This window comes from the organism of the source record quoted next, unplaced genomic scaffold (genome assembly GCF_019419815.1).
Source record: "Pyrus x bretschneideri cultivar Hongxiangsu unplaced genomic scaffold, Pyrus_bretschneideri_v1 Contig1, whole genome shotgun sequence".
NCBI classification, from domain to species: domain Eukaryota; kingdom Viridiplantae; phylum Streptophyta; class Magnoliopsida; order Rosales; family Rosaceae; genus Pyrus; species Pyrus x bretschneideri.
The window spans coordinates 9950455-9977400 of record NW_025999390.1 but is presented as its reverse complement, the minus strand read 5'-3'; the positions used below and the strand labels follow the sequence as shown (position 1 = coordinate 9977400).

The window sequence follows — 26946 nt, the reverse complement described above, 5'->3', positions numbered from 1 at the left end:
GATTTGACTTGATAGTGCATGCATGGGAAAATAACAATCTACTGGTAGTAGAGCCCCACGAAGAAAATACTTTTGTTATTAGCAATTCAAAAAATGTCGTATTTGATTATTATGCGTCAGCCATAAAGAAATCGGCTATATCTCTTTTTCTTGAACTATTTTCAAGCTTGACGATAACAATGGAATAAAAATAACTATCAAATTCAAAGACTAAACCTTCTTTCAAGACGTGTGTCGTCCAACTCAACTTCAGACTCTATTCTGATGTCGGGTACCACATTTTTGTGGATCTTCATTCAACCAACGAAGTCCGCTTGGGCTGATGATTGGGGCTTCAGTTTTGAGGGTTAGATCTCAACCACCATCATAATTTAGATATGGGTAAGGTGAGAGAGATTAAATTTGTAACCTAAATAACATAGAAGTTGATCATTGGATTATTATTTAAGCGTTGATAAACATACACATTATTTGGTTTGCAAATTTTGTCTATAAATTTAATCTCCTTAACATTACTCTTTAGATATAGAGTTTTGAACCTATAATTTTCCATTGACCTCTTTTACACCAAAAAAAAAATGTAAATATTATTGTGAGTTAGCATCTCAATTTCTTAAAAAAAGCAATCAAGAATTATTTTTGTCAAGTTCTATTAAACGCTACAAAGTGAGATTTATGGTTATATTCTTATCTCGCCTAACAATGTGGATAGTAACTTCAAGCCCAAACCCCAGCCCAAGCATAAAGGCCTTGTGTTTGCAAGCCCTTGCACTTTACCTACTGCCTTGTTATGCATGTTGAAATGGGCATGGCAAAGAATTAGGGTGTCAACGACTAAATACACTCGTGCGTTACTATCTCCCATCACGGACATGATCACGTTGTAACATGGTAAGATCATCTCGTATTGTAGCAACCATGCCTTCAAGCACGGATTTAGGATTTTAAAGTAGGATGGGCTGAGATTCGAAGGGAATTGCCAAAGCATGAAACTTTAACTGCTTTATAGGGGAATTTGGAAATGGATATTTTGATATATGAGCCTCAGTTTTGAATTTTTTAGATCAAACATCCATGCCTTTTAGTGATTCGACTAAATTTTTTTTTGTCATTATATTGGTGCTATATGCACATTATATTGTAACAAATTTCCTATAATCTAGCTTTTTTATTACTCTCCTCCGTTAGAGATAATTGTAAAAAAAAAAAAAAAAAAAAAAAAAAGGTGTTGGTTAGATTCAAAATTATTTTCACAATAATTATCTACAATTTAAGATATTTTCTTTCCAAAATAGTTTAGAATTTTTTTAATCCCCCAAAATCAAACGTACCGAAATAAGTTTTTTCTTTTAGTACGTTAAGAGAAAATAGGATTGAGAATAATATAAACGTTGTGACATCCCACATCGTCCAAGGGAGTGATCCTTATATGTATATTCCCATCCCTACCTAGCACGAGGCCTTTTGGGAGCTCACTGGCTTCGGGTTCTATAGGAACTCCGGAGTTAAGCGAGAAGGGCGCTAGAGCAATCCCATGATGGGTGACCCACTGGGAAGTTGCTCGTGAGTTCCCAAAAACAAAACCGTGAGGGAATGGTAAGCCCAAAGCGGACAATATCGTGCTACAGTGGTGGAGCGGGCCCGGGAAGTGATCCACCCCGGGCCGGGATGTGACAAACGTACCAATACACAATGTGTACAAAATAAAACGTACCGAAATAAAAATAATGTACCGATATTAACAATATGTATCAAATCAAACGTACTAAAATTGCAAATAAACATACCAATTAATGATTTTTGTAAATTCAAACGTATCCGAAGATAATATATTTGTACCTAATAATAATTCGTCAACAACTATACTTAAAAAAACAGCAAAAAAAATATAATTTCACAAAAAAAATACACGGAGCTTTTATGTTGATCACCAACTATTTGAAAAAAAGGAAAAACCAATTGGAAAAAGAAATAATATTAAGTGTTTTCATAACAAAAAAAAAAAAAAATTGTGATCGAAAAAACATATTTGGAAGAAGAGAAAATATAGTTTAATTACTAATATCTCCACTAAATAAGGAAAAGTATATCATGCAAATAAAACGATAAATTCATAAATTATTTTAATTTTAAAAAATATAAATGACTATAGGTCAAAATACTTAATCAAAATTTAAAAAGGCACAAATGTTTAATCTAAATGATATAGAAAAACTATAAGAGATTCTAATTTTTCACATTTGGAAAATCAACAATTTTAACCTACTTCATGACTTTAAATGTTAAGGAGTAGAGTTTATATACATATGTTACATTCACGTGTTCTGTTGTTCCTTACAAAGATATATGAAATATAAATATTATTTATATTAATCGTGAGATTGCATATTCCATGTTTTCTCATCCCAAAGGCAAAACCTCTACTTGATCTGTCGTAACGACGTCACACATCCAGTAGTGCCATGCCTGAGAGAAAAACCGATAACGAATAGCATAAAAAGCCATATAGATTAAACGTGGTATAATTTGAGAGAAACAAAAGAAACTCACCTAGCCCAACTACTCCACACCCTGCTCCAAGTTCAATCACAGGTTTTCAGTTCACTTTTTTCTTTTTTTTTTTGGAGTACATCGATATTTTTTACATTAAGAGAATAGGGAGTTCGGTAAAGCCACATAATTGGTAACCCAATTTGGTATCAAATTCGCTATTCATGAGATTCGAACATAAAATCTCTCACTTCCAAATGTAAAGTAATACCAATAGACCGTAATGCTAGTGACATTTCACTTTTAGATGGGGGAAACATTCTCTTATGCATTTCTTTTCCTGGAAAAAAAAAAAACCACATGCATATTTATAAACATAAAAGCTAAATTAGATATTATGTTTGTACATTAAAAAACCACCAATTATAAGGTTAACGAAAAAAAAAAAATCTCTTTCATAAGTGGGGTGCTTATTCGAGTGTTTGAGTTCAAGAGAGAGACTAATGAAACGGAGACGAGACTAGAGAGGGTTAACGGTGGAGATCTAATATCAGGTCTCAAAACAAAACACGCGTTGAGAAAAAAATGATTTTTAGCAAAACTTGTTTGATTTCCTTCTATATGAGATGAACTAACCGCGAGAATGCACCTTTCCTTTCATGTACTACTTTTCATTTGGAATTACTAGGAAATTTGGAGTTTTAACATGCAAAACGGCGTCGTCGAAATCACTCAAAGAATAAAAAAAAAACTTAATTGGATTAATAGTTTCTGTGGTAATAGGGTAGTTGGAAGATAGCTCATGTGATAAAAAAATCAGGATTTAAGCCCATGTGATAAAGTCTGTTAGAATTTATGCCCAAAATTAAAAATTTCGTCAATTTTATGTTAATTATCAGCACGTGAGTCAGCCCCACGTGCTAACAATTAACGTAGAGGTCCATTTCAGCCTAATATGTGTATGGAGAGTTCCATTTTAGCCTAATATGTGCGGCTCACGTGCTAATAATTAATGGAAAATTGACGAAATTTTTAATTTTGGGCATAAATCCTAACAGACTTTACCACATGGGCTCAAATCCTAGTTTTTTCACCACATGGACTATCTTCCAACTACCTTAGCATCACTGGACCATTAATCCAATTAGGCCTAAAAATATATGAAGTCTTGTTTTAAGTAATTATTGTCACGATTATACCACAAATGGTTACTATAGATATATTTGTGTTTTGTGTAAAATAGATTTGGTTTAAGAAATAAATAGTAATGGTCAATAGAGTAAATAAATGAAAAAAAAGTTAGCTGGGCTAAAGTATCACATTTTTTATGTTGTCTTTGAATGTGCATGAGAAAACATGCTTTTACTTTCACATGCTGAAATTGTTTTCTATTAACTTACTTGCAAAAGATTGGACCTTTGGTAGTTCTTATACATTTGAGTTCGTGTGGGCCTATCAAACCACTTGACGTGCAAAAATCGGCTGCATGAATATGCCCAGGGAGCAGGCTTCCCGCTTCCGGTTTATCAGACTTTCAATGAAGGAAATCGAAACGCACCATCAATTTTTAGGTTGACCGTGTTGGTGGATGGAGTTTCCTAACACATTTGCTAGGAACAGAGAATATAAACGATGAAGTTCCTCCTATTCATGAGGTTTGGTTTTCTATGTTCAAAGTTTCAGTTTGGGTACAAATTTTTTGTTTTAACATACTCTTTGAATTATTCAAAAACTTGTTTTGTCAATTAGAGCAAGTTCACCGGAGGGTATAGCCCGGAGGATAGGGGACCAAAAAAACCCAATAGCCAGCCTTCCTTGCTCCAGCCCATGCGGGCAATTGGGCTAGGGGCAGGCCCATGGGAGGGGGGGTTAGGAATCAACTGTCCAAGGGCGTGAGAGCGTTGATGCAAGGTTGATGTTAACCACATTATAAAATTAATAAAAAATCCTAAAAAATTTTTAAAAAAAATTGATTTAATTTTTCTATAAATAACTTATCATAATCTTCCACCTTACACCACAATTTTATATTTTCTCAAATACTTTGGGTTGTAATTTCTTATTTAATGACACATGACGCAACGAGACCGATTAAAAATTATATCTAAAATTACAAATAAAATTATTTTTTATTATTTTATAAAATAAAAAATACTAATACTTTACTGCCTATTGTCGTGACTATTCAGTTTAGAAGGAAGAATGTAAAAGATAATTACTATTCATTAAAAATAATTACTATTCAACGGAGGAGATTTAATAAGCAGTTGCCTTGGGAGCCTTCCAACATTAGAAATGCTATTAGCTTGCAACTCTTGGGCATCAATGGTGTGACTTATACTGGGGATGTTGGAAAAAAGCAAGAAAGAGGTTGAACAGTTGGCAGCTTGTGTTGTTATTCAATCACTTCTAGGTATTGTTTTTACTATTTAATTATACATGTGTTTCTAGAGAAATTATATATAATAAAATTCAGTTTGCTAACGCTGTTTATTAACAGTGATTTGATGGATTTGCCCTTCAGTTGTTAGGCATTTTCAACCTTTTTCCTTCCGTTGTACAGTACATTTACTAATTTACCCCTTATGTACACGTGTTGGTCTTCTAACTCCCTTTTCGATTCCAGCGTTTTTTTGTTACCTAATCCACATCTGGCAGCAATGGTACATGCCTTTCCACCAAAAATAATTTAAAAACCTTACCTCATCCACACATGGCAGCAATGATGCATGCCTTTCCACCAAAAAATAATTAAAAAACAAAAATCTGGAACATGCAGAAAAAAAAAAAAAAAAAAGGATAGAAAGGGGAAAAAGAAAGAGAGAGAAACAAAAGATGAGCATAGATTGTAAGAGAGGGCGTCTATCACCATCAACCCCCAATCCGTTTCATCCCTCATTTTTTCCTTCTTCCAAACAATTCCCTCTATCAATCCTCATCTTTTTTGTCTCTTCTTTTCATGGGTGATATTTTTGTGTTCTTCCCTCCAAATTCGTTCATTTAATGGAGGTATATTATATCATATTTATATTTCTATAGGTTCCCAGCATTTTTCTTCCAATACAATAGGTAGTTTATTTTTGTTTTGCAGGTAGATTATATCTACTTTGTAGGTATAAAGCATTTTTCTTCCTATACAATAGGTAGGTAGTTACTAAATTATATCAGTTTTGTTTTCTTCATAAATAGTAGGTAGTTACTAGATAATATTTTAGTTTGAGTATTTAAATATTCAAAATTTAAAAACTGAATAAATGATAAAAAATTAAAGAATTTAAATATTTTTATCTGAAGGGGCAAAATTGATATCAAAATATGTAATTGGATAACTGGACTCAGTCCCAAAAATAACCTATGTTTTTGGACCTAAATCCAAAAGCCCCAAAAAAATAATTAAAAAACACAACATCATGTATCTGGAACAGTTCCCCACCACTGTTCATCACGTCTTTCCTCTCTTCCATACATCGTTCCTCGTGATTCCTCCAATTTTTGCCCACGCGTTCATGTGCCCTTTTCTATTGCTTTGTTGTCAAACAATGGGACGCGTGGGTCTCGTTGCTTCTCCCCTCTCTCTCTTCGACTCGGTGTTCATCCTTTCCACCGCTTCAACCTTGCTCTCACGGTTTCATTCCCTTTTAACTTTCTTCTCTCACGGGTTCGTTGCCTTCTTTCCACCGCTTCAATCGTCCTTCAACTGGCTGCAGGCTCCATCAAACCCTAGAATCGTTTTGCTTTTTTGGGCACCTTCCTTTTTCTCCCTGCTCTTTGCTTTCTCCAACCTAGAATCCTCATCCTTTCCCCGAAAGACAAATCTTAAATCCACAACCCAAAACTCAATCATAGTTGCCCAACGAAGGTAGATTAATTGAAGAAAGATAACTCCATGAGAGCGGGCAAGATGGGTGGATGAGTATAATCCATGTAACTTGGTAGAGGTAAATTGTAGTAAAGCAGGTTACCCTCTTCATCTCTTCAAATAAAATTGGTTATCTATCAATTTCCCTGAAATTATTTTTGGTTTCATGTGTGTGTGTGTGTGTTTTTTTTTTTTTTTTAAGTTTACAGTGTGATCTGTACGATCACGCGAGCTTGGTGAAGGCGATCGAGCAAGTCGACGGTAATCCGCAATATTCCTTACCATTTTTACCATTTTAGATTCTGGGTTCTGTTTGGGAATCAAATGTATGGTTGTGTTGGTTTGTAAGATTTTTATGTTTTGAATCAATTAGTTTCTTTATTGAAGTTGTTCGTAATTCATCTTTTCGATATCGTATTATTTTGACCATATTATTTGCTTTAGTCTTGGTGCATCAATCTCACTGATTACAGTCAGTTGCAGATGAAGGTAGCGTTCACCAGAAAACAAAACAAGGTAGCGTTCACCTTCTTCTCCATCTTTCCAAGCTAATTAGTTATACTATAGATTACAGAGTAAAAGTCCTCAATTTATAATTTCTGGTTTATATAATAGTTATATATACAACTCTTAACAAATGGATGATATGTGATCAGCAGGATTTGAAGTCCTCGGATAGTCAAGTCCAACTGGATCGATCTGCGCTCATATGTTAATTGAGTATGTGCTCCTAAATGATGATGGATTAATTATTGTCAATTAGTTGGTTTGATCCTGCCCTCAGTCTATATGTTTTGGACGTTTTACGCGAACAAATACTTTAAACATTCTCAAACACTTGATTATTGTGAAACTACACACACCAAAACCAGATCATATATGTAATGAATAGAGCAAAATATTAAGAAAACAAATTGAGTATGTTATGAATAGTATTTTTTTTATTCAATAAAGGCACAAGTCCTATAGGACAGTGACTGTTTGCTTTTAGTAGTCCTTGAAGTTATAGCTTGCTGATTCGTTCCGCTATTTTGTTTATTGTGCAAGTATTAGCATTTTAGAACTTTGTTGTGTCATTCTTTCCGCTTATTTCATGCTCAATTTCATCCTCAATTTCTCTGTTTCATTCTTTCTGTGTATTATCATTTTAGATTTCTACATTTATAAATAATGTATACCACACTCTTATTTTAAAGGTGATCAAGAAAATAAAACAAACGCCCCGGGCGACTGACATCTAATGCCATGTAAATTTACTTGCAGTTTTGTAGCGGAATGAAGATAGATCCTATCCGAAGTTTATTACCTTTTGAGTTTAATAAGAAGATCAGAGTCCGTGGATGCAGAATTTGGAGACCTAAGGTTATAGGAAAAGATAATATGTTTGTCGGTCTTCAATGTATATTGGTTGACGAAATGGTAAGAATTTGCTACAAATAATTTGCTAGGAAAAGATAATACGTTTGGCGGTCTTCAAATAATTTGCTACAACTACATAAAATTGTACATTACAAAGTAGCAGACCTTTTTTGTAATATTGTGAACTTATGCAAGCTCTGTGCAAACTTGGAAAGGTTTGTCCAGTTGATTAGAATTGTTTAAAAAGGGGTTGTTGCTGCTGTGCAGTAGATGAGGTGGAATTTGTTTCCCTGTAAGGTCAAAATATTTGATTTTATAAACACAGGCCATGCTTGTATATGCATTACATAGTGATTTAATAAATCTATAGAAGTATGAAAATTATTCTTTCAAATTTCTGATGGTATAATATTTTAAATTTTCTTCTTCAATTGATAAATGCTTAATGAATATGTTAGTATCCGTTCATGGTTTGGATTCTTATACTATTTTATTTGAATACAAAAATATATGCAGCTTTGTTGGTCTGGCTCATTATGTAAAAATGTTGTCAACATCAGCAAGGTAACTAATAGGATCAAAACAATTAGAAAACGCTGACAAAATGTCTGTTCATGATCTGAATATTTTGGATCCAGATTTGTACAAGGTAAACAAGCTTTTCTCAATGTTTTAGAAATCAGATATGTGCACCTGCTGTGATACCAATACGCATCGTTTATTGTTAAATAAATTATATTCCTCATATGATATATGACAAATTGGTTAAGTACATATCATTCTTAGATATCCATATATTAATTACTGTCCATAAATATATTTCAAGGCGCTTCAGTCTTATGTAAAGTAGTTGTTACGTTTTGACACGCATGCTGGATGGTGGTACAAAGCATGTCCATGCTGCTACAAACAACTTAGAAAGGATGAAAATAATGACATGCTAATTTGTGTAAAGCACAATGTTCAAACTCCCCTTCCTTGGTAAGCCAAATGTTTATAACGAATTTCATAATATTTAAGTACCCTTTCCTAGTAAACCAAATGTTTATAATTAATTTGATAAGCTTTATACTTAAATATTGTTCTTCATATACTTAGGTTTAAAGTAAATTTAATCCTCAAAGACGCCAACGATGAGACCAGTGCTATCATCATTGGTAAATCGGCAGAACGTTTATTTGGAACTTCATATTATGATTTAGTTTTCGAAAAAGGGTTTACTGATCAATAAGAGCTATCATATGCAATTCTCCAATGACAAGGGCAGATTAAAATTTTTCAACTTCAATTTGGAAATTTGAAAAATGATTGCAACAGAAATGATCTTTTGATCCAAGCGATTTTTACGACAAATTACAAGTTGTTCAATCAAATTCCAAAGCTTCTTATGAATCACTGGCTGAATTTGAGGAGAAAGATACGACAGCTCATAATTTTTCATCTGCCCCACCACTTTTTGATAAAGAGTTAAAACATATCTCTTGTCACCATTTCACCCACTGTTGTCACACCATGGCCTACAAAAAGTTCAATTCGGAAGAGTCTTTTCAGCTCTAAGAATAGAAAAAAACAAAAAAGGTAAGAGTTTTCACTGTAACAATCTCATTTGTATCTATATTTTCAAATAACATGATATTTACTAATGTATTAATCTCTCTTCTGTTTATATTGATTTAAGGGAAATTGAAATTACCGAAGAAATAGATGAACAAAATGCTGCGGACACTGAAGATTTTCCCATCAAATATCTCAAGAACAAGGTGTCTCCAAGCAAATCTGAAGTAGTGTTTACTGCTTCCAAAACCCAGTATGTTACATCTATTTGTTATTAATGCTTTAACTATTAGTTAGGTCCTATAAGTACGGTTTTACTTTGTGGTTAGGACTATTGGGATGAAATTTTGTTATTAGGTTCCGAACTTAGTGAAAACATAAGAAAAAGCTCAAATGCTTAAATTTATATTTGTTTAGAGTTGCACTTGGATAGGCGGAATTTGTTAATTTTCCTTTTTGTCCATTTATTCCATAAGTAACTACTGAACTTGGAATTCGCACAAAGGTCACAACAAATATTAACAATTAACAAATACTGAAACATTTGGCTCTTCCCAGAAAAGCAAAATAAGAATTTATTCTTCTTTATTATTTTTTATTTTGATAAAGCTTCTAAAACATTTGGTTCGTATAGGTTCTTTTTCTACAAAGAGAATTATGATCCATTCAAATTTAAAAAGAGCAAAGTAGCGAACACATTAGTTTGACTATCTACCTTAACCAATATCAGACTATCAGTCATTGTTAAGTTTAATTTATGAAGGGTGTTTGCTACAATTCTCACACTAGATTACATTTTTGTTGGTTAATTGTCCTTTTTATCATATTGCTTATACAAGGAATGTAATTTCAATTTACAGCAAGAACAAGTGCAATGATGACTGAAGTTCTTTGTAACTATACAGAACAAATGGAAGATTTTTTTGATGAGCCCAAAGACAGAGAAGCAACATGAAAAATAGAACCATGTGGGCAATTTTTGAAACTGTATATATTTGGGACTTGAAAGTCGTTCAGATCTGTTTTTTTTTTTTTTTTGTTGTTGTACATAGAACTTTTAACATAGAGTTAGTAAAATACAAGTGCAAAATGAACGGCTAATCAATGTGAGCAAAGTAGCAACATCATGTTTAGAGATTAATACATTAGTAAATATCATGTTATTTGAAAATATAAATACAAATGAGATAGTTATAGTGAAAACTCTTACCTTTTTGTTTTTTTCTATTCTCAGAGCTGAAAAGACTCTTCCGAGTTGAACTTTTTGTAGGCAATGGTGTGACAACAGCGGGTGAAATGGTGGAAGAGATATGTTTTAACTCTTTATCAAAAAGTGGTGGGGTAGATGAAAAATTCTGAGCTGTCGTATCTTCCTCCTCAAATTCAGCCAGTGATTCATAAGAAGCTTTGGAACTTGATTGAAAAGCTTGTATTTTGTTGTCGAAAATCGCTTGGATCAAAAGATCATTATGTTGCAATCATTTTTCAAATTTCCAAATCGAAGCTGAAAATTTTTAATCTGCCCTTGACATTGGAGAATTGCATATGGTAGCTCTTGTTGATCAATAAACCTTTTTCGACAACTAAATCATAACATGAAGTTCCAAATAAGCATTCAGCCGGTTTACCAATGATGATAGCACTGGTCTCATCGCTGGGTCTTCGAGGATTAAATTTACTTTGAACCTAAGTATCTGAAGAACAATATTTAAGTATAAAGCTTATGAAATTAATTATAAACATTTGGTTTACCAGGAAAGGGTACTTAAATATTATGAAATTCGTTATAAACATTTGGCTTACCAGGGAAAGGGAGTTGGAACATTGTGCTTTACACAAATTAGCATGTCATTATTTTCATTCTTTCTGAGTTGTTTGTAGCAGCATGGACATGCTTTGTACCACCATCCATCATGCGTGTCAAAACATGTAACAGCTGCTCTACATAAGACTGAAGTGCTCTGAAATATATTTACAAACAGTAATTAATATATGGATATCTAAGAATGATATGTACTTAACTAATTTGTCATATATCATATGAGGAATATAATTCATTTAATAATAAACGATGCATATTAGTATCACAGCAGGTGCACATATCTGATTTCTAAAACATTGAGAAAAGTTTGATTACCTTGTACAAATCTGGATCCAAAATATTCAGATCCTGAACATACATTTTTTCAGCGTTTTCTAATTGTTTAGATCCTATTAGTTGCCTTGCTGATGTTGACAACATTTTTACAGAATGAGCCAGTCCAACAAAGCTGCATATATTTTTTTATTTAAATAAAATAGTATAAGAATCCAAACCATGAACAGATACTAACGTATTATTCATTAAGCATTTATCAATTGAAAAAGAAAATTTAAAATATTATACCATCAAAAATTTGAAAGAATAATTTTCATACTTCTATAGATTTATTGCATCATTATGTAATGCATATACAATCATGGCCTGTGTTTATAAAATCAAATATTTTGACCTTACAGGGAAACAAATTCCACCTTATCTACTGTACAGCAGCAACAACCCATTTTTAAACAATTCTAATCAACTTGACAAACCTTTCCAAGTTTGCACATAGCTTGCATAAGTTCACAATATTATAAAAAAGGTCTGCTACTTTGTAATGTACAATTTTAGGTAGTTGTAGCAAATTATTTGATCAAACTTACACTCAAAAAAAGCTAGATCATAGCCTTTTTAATTATAGAAACATGTAAACTAAAATAAATATATAAACATTGTATTTCCAGATGTGTTTAATTGAAATAACAGTTTCATATTTATATGCATATCATTAGTAAACAGGTATATCCATATTTTTTTCCCTCATACTCAATTTAAACATGAAAAAAATATTTTAAAGTATTTGAAATTTAGGAACTGACATTGCTTTGTAAGGTGTTGCCTCGGGAATGTCTGGATTGATGAAAATCTTTGTGGAAATACTGTTGTTTAGCACAATGTTTCTTGGTTGTTTATAGATGAGCAATTAAATCATTATTTTATACAATAAATATGAACAATTGAAAATAGAACTGATAAATTTCATACCTCTAAATTGTCTAACTTTAAGGCTTGTAAAAACACCCAAAATTGGTGGTGGCAGTGTTCCAGAGCTTTGAAATCAAAGGTCTTTGCAGTGTCACCCCACAATGTCAGGTTAACATCTTCTTTCCTAAGTGAATGAATATTAAGAAAAAATTAGTATTTTGAATAAGATGTGTAGCAATTTTGAGAAATTTAGATGTTTGGATAAACTGTTTACCTGATATTTTGCAACTTAACCTCCCATATTTTCTCCGTTCTCTCATTGTCGATCATTATATCCTCCAAAGACTTTACTGCAATGATGCGTCCCAGAACATCTCAAAATTTATACTGGGGATGTTGGAAAAAGCAAGAAAGAGGCTGAACAGTTGGCAGCTTGTGTTGTTATTCAATCACTTCTAGGTACTGTTTTTACTATTTAATTATACATGTGTTCCTAGAGAAATTAAACACTACATGTGAGTTAACTATTTTTTTGTGGTTGACTAATTGAATATAAATTCCCAGGAGGATCCTCTCCAGATCATTTTTATAAGGATTATGGGAATACTCAAATCTTGTCGGTTCATCGTATATCGTACGGTCAATTTTCGTCAGGTACTATTTATATTTAATTTAAAACAAAAGTATTCAAAATGATTTCTTACTGCACGATGTACGATGAACATACACAATTTGAGGATCTCCAGAATCCTCACAAAGAGGATCCTCATTCTATAAATTCAGGTGATTTTGAATCAGCACCCATTATGTTGGAGATTTATAAGCCTAAGGATATTGTTGGGAGACTAAATTTGTAGATAAAATTTATTTAACGAAATGATGTGGAAATTAACAATTGAAGTATTAGTTAAGCATTAATAAACATGCTCATTTCTATTGGTGACACATCGTTTAGTTTGTAAATTTTGTCTACAAATTTTACCTCCCTAACATTACCCATAAGTCAAAATACAAACTTGCACATAAGAGCAAGGAGCAAGGCTCTTCCCATGCCAATCTTGCAACTTCAGACAAGGTTATGTGGTCTCAAATAACACTTCAGTAGCTATTGCACCCGAGTCATCATTGGAAACTTGTCTACTTAGAAATCGTTGGAGACTTTTCGTTGCAATTAGGGATGGGCAAAATACCCATGGGTTTGTGTCACATCCCGACCTGGGGGACCACTTCCCGGGCCCGCTCTACCACCGTAGCACGATATTGTCCGCTTTGGGCTTACCATTCCCTCACGGTTTTGTTTTTAGGAACTCACGAGCAACTTCCCAGTGGGTCACCCATCATGGGATTGCTCTAGCCCCCTTCTCGCTTAATTTCGGAGTTCCTACGGAACCCGAAGCCAGTGAGCTCCCAAAAGGCCTCGTGCTAAGTAGGGATAGGAATATACATTTAAGGATCACTCCCCTAGGCGATGTGGGATGTTACAATCCACCCACTTAGGGGCCCGACGTCCTCGTCGGCACACACGCGGCCAGGGTTAGGCTCTAATACCAAATGTCACATTCTGGCCCGGGGCGGATCACTTTCCGGGCCGCTCCACCACCGTAGCACTATATTGTCTGCTTTGAGCTTACCATTCCCTCACAGTTTTGTTTTTGGGAACTCACGAGCAACTTCCCAGTGGGTCACCCATCATGGGATTGCTCTAGCCCCCTTCTCGCTTAACTTCGGAGTTCCTACGGAACTCGAAGCCAGTGAGCTCCCAAAAGGCCTCGTGCTAGGTAGAGATAAGAATATACATATAAGGATCACTCCCCTAGGTGATGTGGGATGTCACAATCCACCCCTCTTAGGGACCCGACGTCCTCGTCGGCACACACGCGGCCAGGGTTAGGCTCTGATACCAAATTGTCACATCCCAGCCCGGGGAGACCACTTTCCGGGCCCGCTCCATCACCTGTAGCACGATATTGTCCGCTTTGGGCTTACCATTCCCTCACGGTTTTGTTTTTGGGAACTCACGAGCAACTTCCCAGTGGGTCACCCATCATGAGATTGCTCTAGCCCCTTTCTCGCTTAACTTCGGAGTTCCTACGGAACCCGAAGCCAGTGAGCTCCCAAAAGGCCTCGTGCTAAGTAGGGATGAGAATATACATTTAAGGATCACTCCCTTGGGCGATGTGGGATGTTACAGTTTGGGTAACTGCGGTTACCCACCCATTTAAAGTTCACGGTTACGGTTATGGGTAACTGTTTAGACGAACAAACGGTTATGGGTATAACTGTTTATCCGTGAAATTTAAATGGGCGGTTATGGGTATTACCCACGATTATAATGGGTATCCATTGGTTATGGGGTATTACCTGCGATTATACGGGTATCCATTTTCCTATTTAATTTAATATATGTAAAATTTAAAAAAAAAATTAAAAACCCTAAATTTTCAATATTTCCGCCAGACTCAGAGTCTTAAACGTCCCGTCCCCCGCTGATATATCCCTCCTTGCTGCCCTTTCTCATCTCCGCCGCCCTCTCTTTCATCTACGCCGCTTATCTCTCACTTCTCGCCATTCATCTCTTTCTCATCTCCACCGCTCATCACTCTCTCCTCACCCAAGGTGCGTTTTACCCTTCCGATTTCATACTAAAGCATTTGTGTTTAAAAGTATTTAGTTTCATAATATATTAGAGCTTTGAATAATCTAGTATTAAAGATAATGACTACTTTTTGTTTTTAGAAGCTTTACTTTGTAATCATATAGATTATAATAAAAAACTTGCTTGGGTGTAGCAGAAAAATGTCTTCATAAACTATTGTTTCAATTATTGGAATTGTATGAGGACTTAAATGATTAATGTAGGGAAATGCATGCTAAAATGTACCTATAACAGTGTTTAATTAGTCAGAAAACGAAAAACATGTAAATGGGTGAAAATGGGTAAATAGGTAAAAAAATGATAAACGGGTTCAAAAATGGGTAAATTGTTATGGTTAAATGGGTAAACGGTTATGAATAAATGGGTACACGGTTATGGGTATGAGTATCCGATATGTCAAATTAAATTATTATTTTATAAAATAAATTATTAAACTAATTAAAATTTAATAAAGGACATTTAAAGTTTAATCAGTAATTTGTTCACCTTCTTTGATTGAAAATAAGAAAAAAGTAGGATAATTGTATTGGTCAACTTAACATTAATTATAATAAATGATTAAACTAATTAAATACATTTAATAATTAATAAAAAAAAATTTGAAGCTGCTGTCAAATTTGATTGCAACCTCTTTTGCTGCTAATCCATGTCATCGCCACATGGGATTTGACACTTCAGTTGAAGAATATTAGTGTGGTCTTTTTTTACTGTTATAGCTAATGTGTACATTTTGACATTTCCTTTGAAGATGCTCTAAAGAGCTGTTAGATTACTACACATGATGTGATAATTCTAGGGAGACTAGATTTTATAACCAAAATGACATAGAAGTTAATGATTAAATTATTACTTAAGCGTTGATTAATGTACTTATTTCTTATTGGTGACACATCATTTAATTTACAAATTGAATCTATAAATGTAATTTTCCTAGCACTACCCTTTCGGACAAGCAGAATGCTAAGTGAGGTAGTCGAGTCAAAGGGAATTTTTAAAAGTGCTTATGTGGAAAGTCGTAGAAGTTCCTCTTTGATCTTCTATCATATGCCATGTGGAGCCCAAACAAGTATTGCTTGTAAAATCCATCCACAAACAAGGCTTTTATTAGATTTGAGTAATTACAAATTTTTGAAAACACAACATAATTTTTAGGGTAAATTACATTAAACTACCTCAATTATTGGACCAATGACAGTTTCATACCCAATCTTAAAAAATGTCAATGTCATACCTCATCTTATGTTTTTGTTATAATTTCATACATTCCGTAAGTTTGTCTGTTAATCTTCTATTAAATAGTGATGCGGCTTATCATGTGGCCCACTTTTTATTAAAAATTAATAAAATATTAAAAACTAAAAAAATAATTTTTTTTTTTTTGCATGGGGAACCCACCCCTTATCCCCCCTCACGCCTTTCTTCCCATCCACCCGTGTCCCTTTCCCCCAAATCTCTGCAACCTTCAACCCCCCACCCCTTAGCAATCTCTGCAACCTTCAACCCAAAATCACAGCAAGCTTTGAACTTGCTGTGTCTTGGAAATCAAAGTAGCCATTCCCTTCAACCTCCAACGCTTAAGCCCGCCATTAAAACCCAAAACTTCAAATTCTTTCGACGACTTCCCGACACCCTAAATGCCTGCAAATCGACAACGTTCTCAGCTCCCTCCACCACCAAAGTTCCTACCTGCAGCCACCCCTGCACAAACCTGTCTCAGCAACCCATCTACAGCCACCCACCGAAGACCTGCACAAAACCCGCTAAGCTGCGATCTCAAAGAAAAATTTGCACTCCCTTCGAAAAGATTACAGACCTGCACCCTGAACTTGCTCGCGCTCCTTTATGTCACAGCCCATTCGCTTGGGGGAGATGCAGAAGCATTTTTTTCCTTGAAATAGGCAAATTCAAAATTTAGGGTTAAGGTTTTGGTGGAATTGGGGTATTTACGGGGATTAATTTGGTGAGGGTGATGGGTATGTAGGAAGAGGGGGAGGGGAGGAGCGTCATGGGAGGGAGATGGAGATGAAGGAAGAGAGGGTGGCGACGGCGGAAGGGGGGTATCTGGTTTTTGGCGTTGAAGGTAGGTTGGGGGGAACACGGGTGGATGGGGAAAAAAGGGTGAGGGAGATAAGGGGTGGGTCTATCATGAAAAAAAAAAAGATTTTATTATTTTAGTTTTTAATATTTTATTAATTTTTTAATAGAAAGTGAGCCACGTGTTAAGCTACATCACTATTTAACGGAAGATTGACAGACAAATTGACGGAAGGTATGAAATTGTAACAAAATCGTAAGATGAAGTATGACATTGACATTTTTTAAAAATAAAGTATAAAACTGTCACTGGTCTAATAGTTGAGGTAGTTTATGTAATTTATTCTAATTTTTAGTGTGTCAAATATCACCACGCGATAGAAATGCAAGGTGCATGTAGTACGTCGGATACCACATTTGTGTTGGTCTTCATTCAACCTATGAAGTCCACTTAGGCCGATGATGGAGGCTTCAGTTTCGAGGATTCGATCTAAGGAAAACTAATGAAAAGAGTTTGAAAACTTTGAATTTTAATGATAAAAACAAAATAAAGCGTAAAGTGAATAGTATCATGATTGACTTTTTAATGTAAAAATGTGATTTTTTATTAAAGTAAACAGTACCGTGAGCTTTTCGTTAAAACTCCATTCGATCTACCCTTGGGCCTTCAACCACCATTGCAATTTAGATATCGAGTTTGAACCTATAATTTTCCCTTGACCTCTTTTTACACCCACAAAAATAATAATCTAAATATTATTGTGAATTAGCATTTCATGTTCTTAAAAAAAAACAACCAAGAATTGTTTTTGTCAAGTTCTATTAAACGCTGCAAAGTGAGATTTATAGTTTTATGGTTATATCGCCTAACAATGTGGATAGTAATCTAAAAAACACGAGACTAATGGTGGGGTTGCAAATCTTATTATGATTATCCGTATTATAAAGAAGGATTTACAAAAATAACATAAAGTATTGTATAAATTTCAATACCTAATTATGATTATCCGTATTGTATTGTGATAACGTAGTTTTGCTGTCATAATCTGCATTATAAAATTTTCTTAAATTTCTTATCCCTTATTCCTTTGAGAAATGGCAAATGATTGGAAGGATTAAAGTGGTCATTAAAGAAGAAATGTGGGTTGGGTTCTGCAGTGCATGTGTTCCCTTCATCACTTAACCTCTCACCACACCGGAAGCTGCCGAAACACACAAACTCTCTCGCTCACGGGGTTGGTTCGATTGCATTTGCTTTACATTTGGTGACCGTGCGTTTGAGTTGGAGAAGAAAAGCAAGAGTGTTTGTCCGCTGAGACCGCAAAGCCACAGATCGAACTAAAACCCCAACGCAGAATCTTTTCCTTCATCTGATCAATCAATTGCTATGAGCAAGAGGAAGCTCCCCTCTGATGATCACAGCCCTCCATCTTTCTCTCCTCATTCTTCGGGTAATTAATCTTTTTTTTTTCTTCCCAATTTTTCATAAAAATGCGATGAAACAAAGAAATTTAATCAAAAGAAATCAACTTTTTTGAAGGGCAATCACTGAATTATGAAAAGACTCCACCTTTGTTATTTGTTTATAAAACCCAAAATTTGGTGTGGTTATGATAATCCTTTTATCCAAATGTTACAAAATTATTGGGTTTCTTTGTTATTTTACTTTCCCATTTGGTATGATTAATTGTTTGTTGGTTGATCAATTACTTGTTTTTGTTTTCTTAGTTAGATATTTTAGAAAAAAAAGCCGGATTGGAATTTAAGTTCAATTTTTTGCCAATTTTGTGCGTGTTTTGTTGGCATTTACAGCGTCAGAACAAAAGATTCGATCGAAAAATAGCGAATTTGATTGTTTTGGAAAACTATTTAAGTGAATTTTTATTGCCATGTATTTATTTGTTGGTTTTGTCTTTTGGGATATTGCAGATACCATGCCATGTTCTTCTGGAATGGATTTATTAACACAAGAGGTTAGCTGTTCTTTCCTTTCTTATTCGTGTTTCGTGTTTCATCGACGTTGTATACTGAGTTTTTGATGAATTTGTAGCTTTAATGAACCCCTTTTGATCGACATTTTGCAACTGTGTTTACATTTCTTCCTATTTCATGTATTGGGAGAAACAGTTATTTCTATTTTGATCTTTGTTTGAAGCTACTAAATCCATACCCTTCTGTTACACAGCATCATCCAAGCCTTGGGCGATCAATGTTCCTTAGACGCTCACGTCATCACTATGCGCATCAATACTCTCGACGTACCTCAGGCAATCTTGCTAACACATCAACTTCTCGCGGAAAAGGAGTGCCTTTGCATGACGATAAGCTCTCCTATAAGTTGGCTACTCAATCCAGCTCCGAGTCCAGACGTCATTCAGGTTTTATTTTGTATTGCCCCCTTTTCTTCTCCTTATTTTGTTCAACTTCAAAATATCTTCATGAGGTTTTTAGTTTTTATGGAAGATGAAGACAACGAGAACTCTTGTATGCTACATGGATGAATAGGGCACATGTAGCCAGCTTATGTTTTTTAGTATTATTTCCTATGTCGTCGGATAGGAGTATAGGAATTTGCTTCTTTTGTAGTTGGATGACTATATGTTCGATTCTCTGATTATTTCCTTGAGCATGACTTTTCTCAAAGAATGCTGTCGGATCTTTTTTCGCTGAATTGACTTTACTTATTTCAATTTCTCCCCAGAAGCCAAGGAAAAGCCTTTTCTTTGGCCAGCCAGAATTAGATCTAGGTTCTTGGCAACGGATGCTGTATCACCAGATCCAGGGAAGATGGTATGTGGGATTTGTGACAAGCTGTTTAGGCGTAAACCTTTCTTTCTCGGTAGCACGCTGTCTTCGACTGAAGTCTCTGTTGTTGCAGTTTTAGTTTGCGGCCATCTTTACCATGCAGATTGTTTGGAGCAGAAAACAAGTTTTGAAGATAGACACGACCCCCATCTGCCCATTGTGCGCAGGATTATTGCCCAAGGTTGAAGATTCAAGAGAGTAGCGTTGGTGAGAACAGTATTTGGGTTTTTATATCGGAAACCTTTGAGGCGGAAACTGTACTTTCTTGCGAACACCTGTCTTCAACAACACGCTCGCAAGGAGTCCTATTGAAACCAATAAATATAGGCCTGCCTGCCATCCACCCCAGAATAAATGAAGTTTGAACTCCGTGGCAACTTATGTTTGCAGCCATGATTTCATGAAGGCTCTGCTTCGAGCACAAAACATGTTAGAAGACAGATGCTGCCACCTAATTTTGTCCATTGTGCGTGCCCAAGGTTCAAACGTTCAAGGTTCGAGTGGGCATAAGTTGGTTGTAAAGTTGTTAACTTGACTCCATTGATAGCCTAATACTGATTACTTGATAAAAGAATCACCGATGGTTCGTCGGAAGCTTTCTTAAGAATAGACAGATGAAAACTCTCGGTTTGGACTTCGATGTTAAAGTGTAGTTTGTATTCAGTAGCTAATGACTGTTTTTAATGCCCTAGAAGTTAGAGGAATCAAGCTTTGTGAGTAATGTACAAACTCTAGTTGATGTCATTTCTCTCGGTATAAATGGCTTGGAAAGCCGATGATGTGTTCACATGCAACGGGTGATCGATTATATTTTATGCAAAGTCATGTGATGCGAAAGACACAGATATGGCGGTATTTCACCCGGTTATCCTCCGGAGCGGAAAAAGAAATAACAAAGCACATATGCTTTTGCTGGAACAGCAAGATTCCTAAGACATTTTCATTGTAGCAAATTGCCAGTACATATTTCAGGAACAGGACAATTCAAAAGGAAAATTAATGAAAAAGGCTTGCAAACTTTGAGTTTTAACGATAAGAACAAAATAAAGGATAAAGTGAATAGTATCAGATTTGACTTTTTAGTGTAAAAATGTGATTTTTCGTTAAATAGACCATTTCAGAAAATGTCGATTACCACTCTACATGAATTCGGTACAAACAAGCATCTAAGATAATATGATTCAAGGATTACATCAAGAGATAATTGATGGAGGATCTACGGGAACTATACTTGATGAAGGAGCATCTACATGGTCGATACTTGACAGAGCGGAATCTACAGGGACGATACTTGATGAAGGAGCATCTACATGGTCAATACTTGACGGAGCAGAATCTACAGGGACGATACTTGATGAAGGAGCAGCTGTGGGGACGATACTTGATTGGGGGGGGGGGACATCTACGGGGTCAATACTTGATGGAGGGGCATCTATGGGGACGACACTTGATGAAAGGGCATCTACGGGGACGATACTTGATGAAGGAGCATCTACGGTGTCCATGCTTGATATAAGAGCATCTATGAGCTCCATACTTGAAAAAGGACCGTCTACGGGTTCCTTGCAGGTTTTTTTATTATGCCCTGAATCCTAGCACCTAGAGCAAAAAACTGTCCTTGCCAACACACTCTCTGTCTTGGCCTGGCTTTTCTTTTCTTGTTGCTTGGAGATTAATGGAGGAAGCACATGCGCTGCCTCTACGTCAGTTTTCTCACCATCCGAAGCCTCGAAAGGGGCCAATGCAGGGTTTATGGATTCAGAATACGTCAAACGATACTTGTCAGCTCTATAGTATCTTGAACAATAATCATACACATCCCTACCAGTGCAGTTGAAGACAGCAATAGCATGGCAGCACGGTAGACCAGTTGACTTCCAATCCAGACAACTACAGTCCCATTTACTAATATCCACAACGTTGATCAAATCCTTGTGAACCTCAAAGAGTGTATCAGATGAAAACTAGACTTTAAGACAATATGCGCAACGAGCTTCTCGTTGCAGTTTTTCCTCCTTGGATGGAGTAAGTTTTGTGGGCCACTTACTTGAATCTGTTCGACGAGTGTTTATCAACTCCATCAACTTAGAACATAGTGCTTCAATCTTTGGCACAATGGGTAACTCCTGCACTTCCTCTATCCACTTGATGTATGCCTCTGCAACATCTGATGTAAAATGGTTATAGTGCTCACCTTTAAATAATGCATTTGTCCAACATTCTGGTTCGATTTGCTGAACCCAGGCATAAGCTCGGGCAGAAACTCGTCTAAGTTGATCAATACTTGTTTTAAACCCATCAATTCGGATTGCATGGGCAGCAGCCATAAAATAGATTGGCAACAAACCCTTCCCGTCTCCATGGTATGGACCATTCAAGTTTCTCTTGAAGCTTTGCAGAAGGTGGTGCATAGAATATCCACGGTGGGCATTCTCAAATACTTCAAGCACTGATTTCTTTAGTCCCTTCTCTCTATCCAAGACAAAAGTTAAGGATTGAGAGGTTGCGAGTACAGATCTTAACTGCTCCAAAAACCACCGCCACTTATCATCATTCTCTGTGTCTACTATAGCAAATGCAACCGGGCAAAGACCGTCATCTCCATGCCAAAGCAGTAGCTGCCAAAAAAGTCTCATGGTATCTTGATTTTAGAGATGCAGCATCAAGAAAAAGAATAGGGCGACAACCATTCTGAAAACCATGTATTGAAGCATGAAAGCACACAAATAGGTGCTGAAATCTCCTCTCATCACCAGTGAAAAGCTTAATACTACTGCCAGGATTTGCCTCTGTCATCTTCTCACAAATCTCGGTAACTGGTCATATGCCTCTTTATACGAACCTAGAAGTCTCTCCTTGGCATCCTCAACTGCACGCCAAACATGAGTATAGTTCACAGCAATCCCAAAACCTTGACGAATGATGTTGGCAAGTTCTTTAGGCTTGAGATGTGGGCGCTCAAGTAATCTATCGTTTACAATGCTAACCAACCAACTTCTTTTTGGATGATAATATGTTGAGAGCTCTGATTCACATGTATGTGTTTCAGTCATACTCTTTATCCTAAACTTTTTCACAGATATGTCCCAAGATGCAAAAAATTTCCAAGAACAGTCTTCGGCTATACATCTGCCACTTGCATGGCTAGTATCGTTCTTTTTTAACTTATACATGAAACGATGGGTAATGGCATATTTTTGCAGCGCATCACGAAATTCTTTAGCACTGTTGAATTCCTGCCCAATCCCAGTGATAGCATCTTTCCATAATTTGAGTAAAAGTTCAGGTGGAGCATCATTTGATTCCACTAGAGTAGCCTGGATAGGGTCATTGCTAGTACTACTATCTTTACCGTGAAGGATATCTTGCCTCTGATCCACATCATCAATTTCTGTAGCAATGTTGCAGCTAGGAATATTCTTCTTCCTGGACATACGTTTTCTTTTCTCCCAAATATGGTCAGTGACAGAACCAATGGTAGGACCATTGGCACCAATTTTCCAGGCAGCAGTGCATCTTCGCTTCTTAACAGTATCAGCAGGGGTACAGTTCATATCAAAAATGTCCAAGCTGTGCGGACTTGCATCAGCAGTAGCAGACATGGAACCAGTTGGAATGGAATCTTCGACAGACATGTTAGAGGCAGGTTGTTTTGATAGAGGACTAGCGTGTAAAGTGGCAGCTGAAGCGGTGAAGGTTGCAACAGGGTTCACAGATTCAGCCACTTTCATCCCACATGCCCTGCAAGTGAGAACTTAAGCTATCAACGCAATAAAAACTTAGAAACTTACAATATTGCTGTAATTACTAGCCAATATGCTTCAATTATAGTAAAGAGGCCAAAATTGGCAATATAACAATGTCATCATTTCTTTAAAGCAAGGAAGTCGCAATAGAAAGTACCTTTTTGGTGTGTTTAAGGCTTCAACCTCAAAACCTTCTTTTCCCTGGACAAAAACATCAGCGGTTATTAAATTCCCATGGAATTCATACATCCTTTTCAGGGCCTTGTCATTGGATAAAGTGATGAGAGTTCGTGTATTTCCAGGGAGAAAATACTTCATGATCACTGATTTATATTCCAAATTCAACATCTCAGCCAATTTTAACTTGAGATCATCAAATTGGGTTTCATGATTGATATCTATTGCCTGTGCATCTCCTCCCGTATATGACATGGATCCATCATCCTTTACAACGAATTCCCCACCAGACTGGCAGATGAGGATAAGCTTTGTCCTCGCCATCACAAGGACCTTCAAGCATTCAAATAAAAGAATTAAAACTAGTTTACAAATATGCCAAATCCATAATTCAGTTCCCAAAACTATCTACTACTCTCAAAGTTACCACGATCAAACTAACACATATGTCTGTAAACTATCAGTTACTATTGTCGATGCGTATACTATTAACTACTTACTAGAGCTTGTGTGCATACAATATCGAAAAACCATCGTCCCAACGGGCCTGCTTTGCTAACATATACAGGCAAGCAACCAATACATTACAAAACAATGCAAAAAAAACAGCTAAAAACATCAATGGAAGTACACCAGAGAACTGTAAATATTACATAAAATTACTAATAAAAAAAATCACTTAAATTTAACAGCATAGCATCCAAATTATCAGAAAATGGCATGTTGGCTATCGTCTGATCCCACCATCACCAAAAACCCAACTCCTAAATCGGTAAATTTTCCGGTTGGTCAACGGAAAACAGGTTTAAAAAGTCAAGCAATCCAACCAAGATGATCATCCAATGAAAAATCTAGCAATTAATCCCCTTTTTCTAAAAACCCATGAATTCTAAGTCCAAGATCATGACTTTAGCCCCCCAGAAAAACCCAAACATTCAAATTACTTTCCAGAATTATAAGAACACTAACGTTTGTCGAATTGGGTTACTAATTTACTACTCCATGAATTTTTTTTTTTTTTTTTTTTTGCCAATTCACCAGGAAGACAGTATTGGGATAAAGAATTGAACTTTTAGCTGTGAGGCGAGAGGAGAAGAAAGGGCTTACCAGTTACCAGAGGAGGAGGTGCAGGGTGTGATGAAAACCCTAGATTTTGGGGCCATCTGGAAATAACGATAAAAGAGGTGAATGATGCAAAAGACTTGAAAGCATAGAAGGGTGTGATAGAAATTTAAGCATAGATATTGGGCCTCGGCTTGTATTTTGGGAATTAGGATTTTACATTCCAAAATTAATCCGTCACACTTCTAAACCGGAAATCTTAGGCTTTGTTTGGAACTATTTCTTTAAAAAGGACTTTTGCTTAGAAGTACCTCAAATAAAAGTGCTTATATTAACTTTGCATTAGAAATTTAAATAAAAATACAAGTGCTTTCTAAAAAAACCACACAACACATGTTTCTTCCATAAAATGCATTTTTGAATTGAGAATCACTTTTAAATTTTTATGTCAAATATAATCAAAATACTTTTAGTGATATAAAAGAATTTTTAGAAATAAGAAAAAGTGTGTAAAAAGTTTTTAAAAAGTGTGAAAATACTCAACCCTTCCAAAATTCCTACGAACATTATTCATTCATCGTTGCAATCTCATTCAAATTAAACATATTCTCTAAAAATTAAAGACGTCAAAAGATACTCATCACAATTAAGCTAGCGTTGGTCCATTAAGAAACTAAAGACGGGTGGGGGTGGGGAAAGAAAACAAATATTTAAAATTAAATTGGTTACATCCATAATGATTAATGTTAACTTGTATTCCACTTTTTGATCCAACATAAAGACTTGTCAAAAATCTAATTAATTTAACGAGAGTCGAACTCATGACATAGACTTCAGACTTGACATCAACTTCCATCAGCAGTGCTAGGAGTACACAATAATCTTTTTCCAATTTCAGAATAAGCATAAGCATTTACAGTGGCTTTATTAGAGCAACTTGATCACATCATCTGTAGAACAACTTTCCAAAAAAAAAAAAAACATGACTTCTTAATTTCTTATATTTGAGTTTATGAGAGCCGACTCTTTGAATGAGTTTATGAGGTTGCCCTAACGAAATTCTTTTCATATAAGACTGCCCCATGCAAGAGCACTCGATTTGATGGCCACAGCCGCGATTTAGTGTCCTAAAAAAGCAAGTAAATGATACAAGCTAAAGGCAGAAATGGACATTCCTTTACTTTTTCTCCTCACTTTAAGTCTTCCTCCCCTCTCTAATGGCTCCACCTCCTTAGGACCACCACAAATATCCCAAACTGTACTACAAGTTTCTCTTCCACTATAAGAAAATGGCCAAAACAAAAGGCTGAATATATAGATGAGCTCATCAAAGCAAGCTTCTGCTTCTGCACATCACTCTCCCACGTAAGAAATACAAAGAGTCTATGGTGCTACGGAGTATTTCATATTCCAGGCCTTATAATCTAACGCTTTAAAAATTCTAAGTATCTTATACTCCGGAGTACCATAGAAAATCTCAAGAAAAGAATAAGGAGAAAGAAATGTTCCATTGCAAAATAAATAATCAAACATAAACAGCAGTTATATTTTACTGCATTTCTTAAAAGTGAATAGCATTTTACCCTAAAGAAACCAAAAGAGATGATACACACACACACATACAGATATGTATATACATATGCTAACTGTATAACTCTTGGAAAGAAGAAACGAGGAAGGATCGTATTTCATCATCTTCTGTTCTCAAACCGACCAGTGATCAGAAGATACACATTTATACTCTAATTATTAAAACATGATCATGAAGATGCTCTAAAAAGGGGTTTCCTGTCATGGTCCCTAAGCTTATACCGGAGTTTCAATTTGGTCCTCCGCCAAGTCCAACTCCTCTTGCAATTTCTTCTCCTTAATCAAACAGTCAAACTACTGTACTTCTCGGCGAAGTGCTTCTATAAGTAAAGTCCTTTTCTGCTCTCTTATCTTTAAGATATCCTATATATTTTCCCATCATTTTCATGGCTCCCACCTGGTGCTACTAGGCTGCCAACTGCTGTTTCCAAGCATGAGAGAGTTATCAAAGATGAGAAAAGCAAGAACTCTGGCTGGTACCAGCTGCTCTTAGCTGCTATTATTTCTATAAATTTGTGATTTAAACTCAACCAGATTTGGACAGCTTTATTTACTGTTAGGTTAAATTCCAAAGCTTCTTATCTTACTAACCCTTTATTTGGCACCT

General features: G+C 35.6%; 3 protein-coding genes and 3 long non-coding RNA genes across 15 annotated transcripts; 2 read left to right on the top strand and 4 right to left on the bottom strand.

Moving 5' to 3' along the window:
• The first annotated feature begins 5877 nt into the window (after positions 1–5877).
• Positions 5878–10975, top strand: LOC103949174. 5 transcript variants are annotated; one of them, XR_007258666.1, is made up of 6 exons: positions 5878–6428; positions 6552–6865; positions 7009–7069; positions 7613–8689; positions 8807–9515; positions 10123–10489. It is a non-coding gene; the product is annotated as an uncharacterized LOC103949174 (long non-coding RNA). The 5 variants fall into 5 exon arrangements; XR_007258664.1 differs by having other exon boundaries at positions 5878–6865; positions 8807–9286; positions 9387–9515; XR_007258665.1 differs by lacking the exon at positions 10123–10489 and adding an exon at positions 10497–10975 and having other exon boundaries at positions 5878–6865.
• Positions 10976–11129: 154 nt separating this feature from the next.
• LOC103949211 lies at positions 11130–11532 on the bottom strand. Its single transcript, XR_007258668.1, has 2 exons — positions 11400–11532; positions 11130–11223 (listed from the first exon to the last, which is right to left on the bottom strand). It is a non-coding gene; the product is annotated as an uncharacterized LOC103949211 (long non-coding RNA).
• Positions 11533–11657: 125 nt separating this feature from the next.
• Positions 11658–12613, bottom strand: LOC125468860. Its single transcript, XR_007251211.1, has 2 exons — positions 12544–12613; positions 11658–12453 (listed from the first exon to the last, which is right to left on the bottom strand). It is a non-coding gene; the product is annotated as an uncharacterized LOC125468860 (long non-coding RNA).
• Positions 12614–18048: 5435 nt separating this feature from the next.
• On the top strand, positions 18049–20551 carry LOC103949173. 4 transcript variants are annotated; one of them, XM_048584879.1, is made up of 5 exons: positions 18049–18410; positions 18889–18932; positions 19145–19337; positions 19664–19749; positions 19838–20551. In XM_048584879.1, the coding sequence occupies exons 1-5, from the start codon at positions 18347–18349 to the stop codon at positions 19841–19843; spliced, it is 393 nt and encodes a 130-aa protein (XP_048440836.1). In that variant the 5' UTR covers positions 18049–18346; the 3' UTR covers positions 19844–20551. The 4 variants fall into 4 exon arrangements, with proteins under 4 accessions (XP_048440836.1, XP_009358551.2, XP_009358550.2 ...); XM_009360276.3 differs by having other exon boundaries at positions 18050–18410; positions 19661–19749; XM_009360275.3 differs by having other exon boundaries at positions 18051–18410; positions 19664–20551.
• Positions 20552–20813: 262 nt separating this feature from the next.
• Positions 20814–25001, bottom strand: LOC103949171. 3 transcript variants are annotated; one of them, XM_009360272.2, is made up of 3 exons: positions 24795–25001; positions 23668–24020; positions 20814–23505 (listed from the first exon to the last, which is right to left on the bottom strand). In XM_009360272.2, the coding sequence occupies exons 2-3, from the start codon at positions 24009–24011 to the stop codon at positions 22557–22559; spliced, it is 1293 nt and encodes a 430-aa protein (XP_009358547.2). In that variant the 5' UTR covers positions 24012–24020; positions 24795–25001; the 3' UTR covers positions 20814–22556. The 3 variants fall into 3 exon arrangements, with proteins under 3 accessions (XP_009358547.2, XP_048440825.1, XP_048440824.1); XM_048584868.1 differs by lacking the exon at positions 24795–25001 and adding an exon at positions 24188–24785; XM_048584867.1 differs by lacking the exon at positions 24795–25001 and having other exon boundaries at positions 23668–24785.
• Positions 21357–22400, bottom strand: LOC125470041. The gene is made up of 2 exons (XM_048568658.1): positions 21850–22400; positions 21357–21654 (listed from the first exon to the last, which is right to left on the bottom strand). The coding sequence occupies exons 1-2, from the start codon at positions 22398–22400 to the stop codon at positions 21357–21359; spliced, it is 849 nt and encodes a 282-aa protein (XP_048424615.1).
• Positions 25002–26946: the final 1945 nt, after the last annotated feature.

Excerpts from the sequence above, each read along its gene's own strand:
- LOC103949173 (XM_009360274.3), top strand. The coding sequence starts at position 18,347 with ATGAGCAAGAGGAAGCTCCCCTCTGATGATCACAGCCCTCCATCTTTC. Across the intron at positions 18,411-18,888 it reads TTTCTCTCCTCATTCTTCGG|ATACCATGCCATGTTCTTCT; the intron begins GTAATTAATCTT and ends GGGATATTGCAG. Across the intron at positions 19,338-19,660 it reads CGAGTCCAGACGTCATTCAG|AAGCCAAGGAAAAGCCTTTT; the intron begins GTTTTATTTTGT and ends ATTTCTCCCCAG.
- LOC125470041 (XM_048568658.1), bottom strand. The coding sequence starts at position 22,400 with ATGAGACTTTTTTGGCAGCTACTGCTTTGGCATGGAGATGACGGTCTT. Across the intron at positions 21,655-21,849 it reads ATTGAAGCACTATGTTCTAA|TTGTCTGGATTGGAAGTCAA; the intron begins GTTGATGGAGTT and ends ATGGGACTGTAG.
- LOC103949171 (XM_009360272.2), bottom strand. The coding sequence starts at position 24,011 with ATGGCGAGGACAAAGCTTATCCTCATCTGCCAGTCTGGTGGGGAATTC. Across the intron at positions 23,506-23,667 it reads GCCTTAAACACACCAAAAAG|GGCATGTGGGATGAAAGTGG; the intron begins GTACTTTCTATT and ends TCTCACTTGCAG.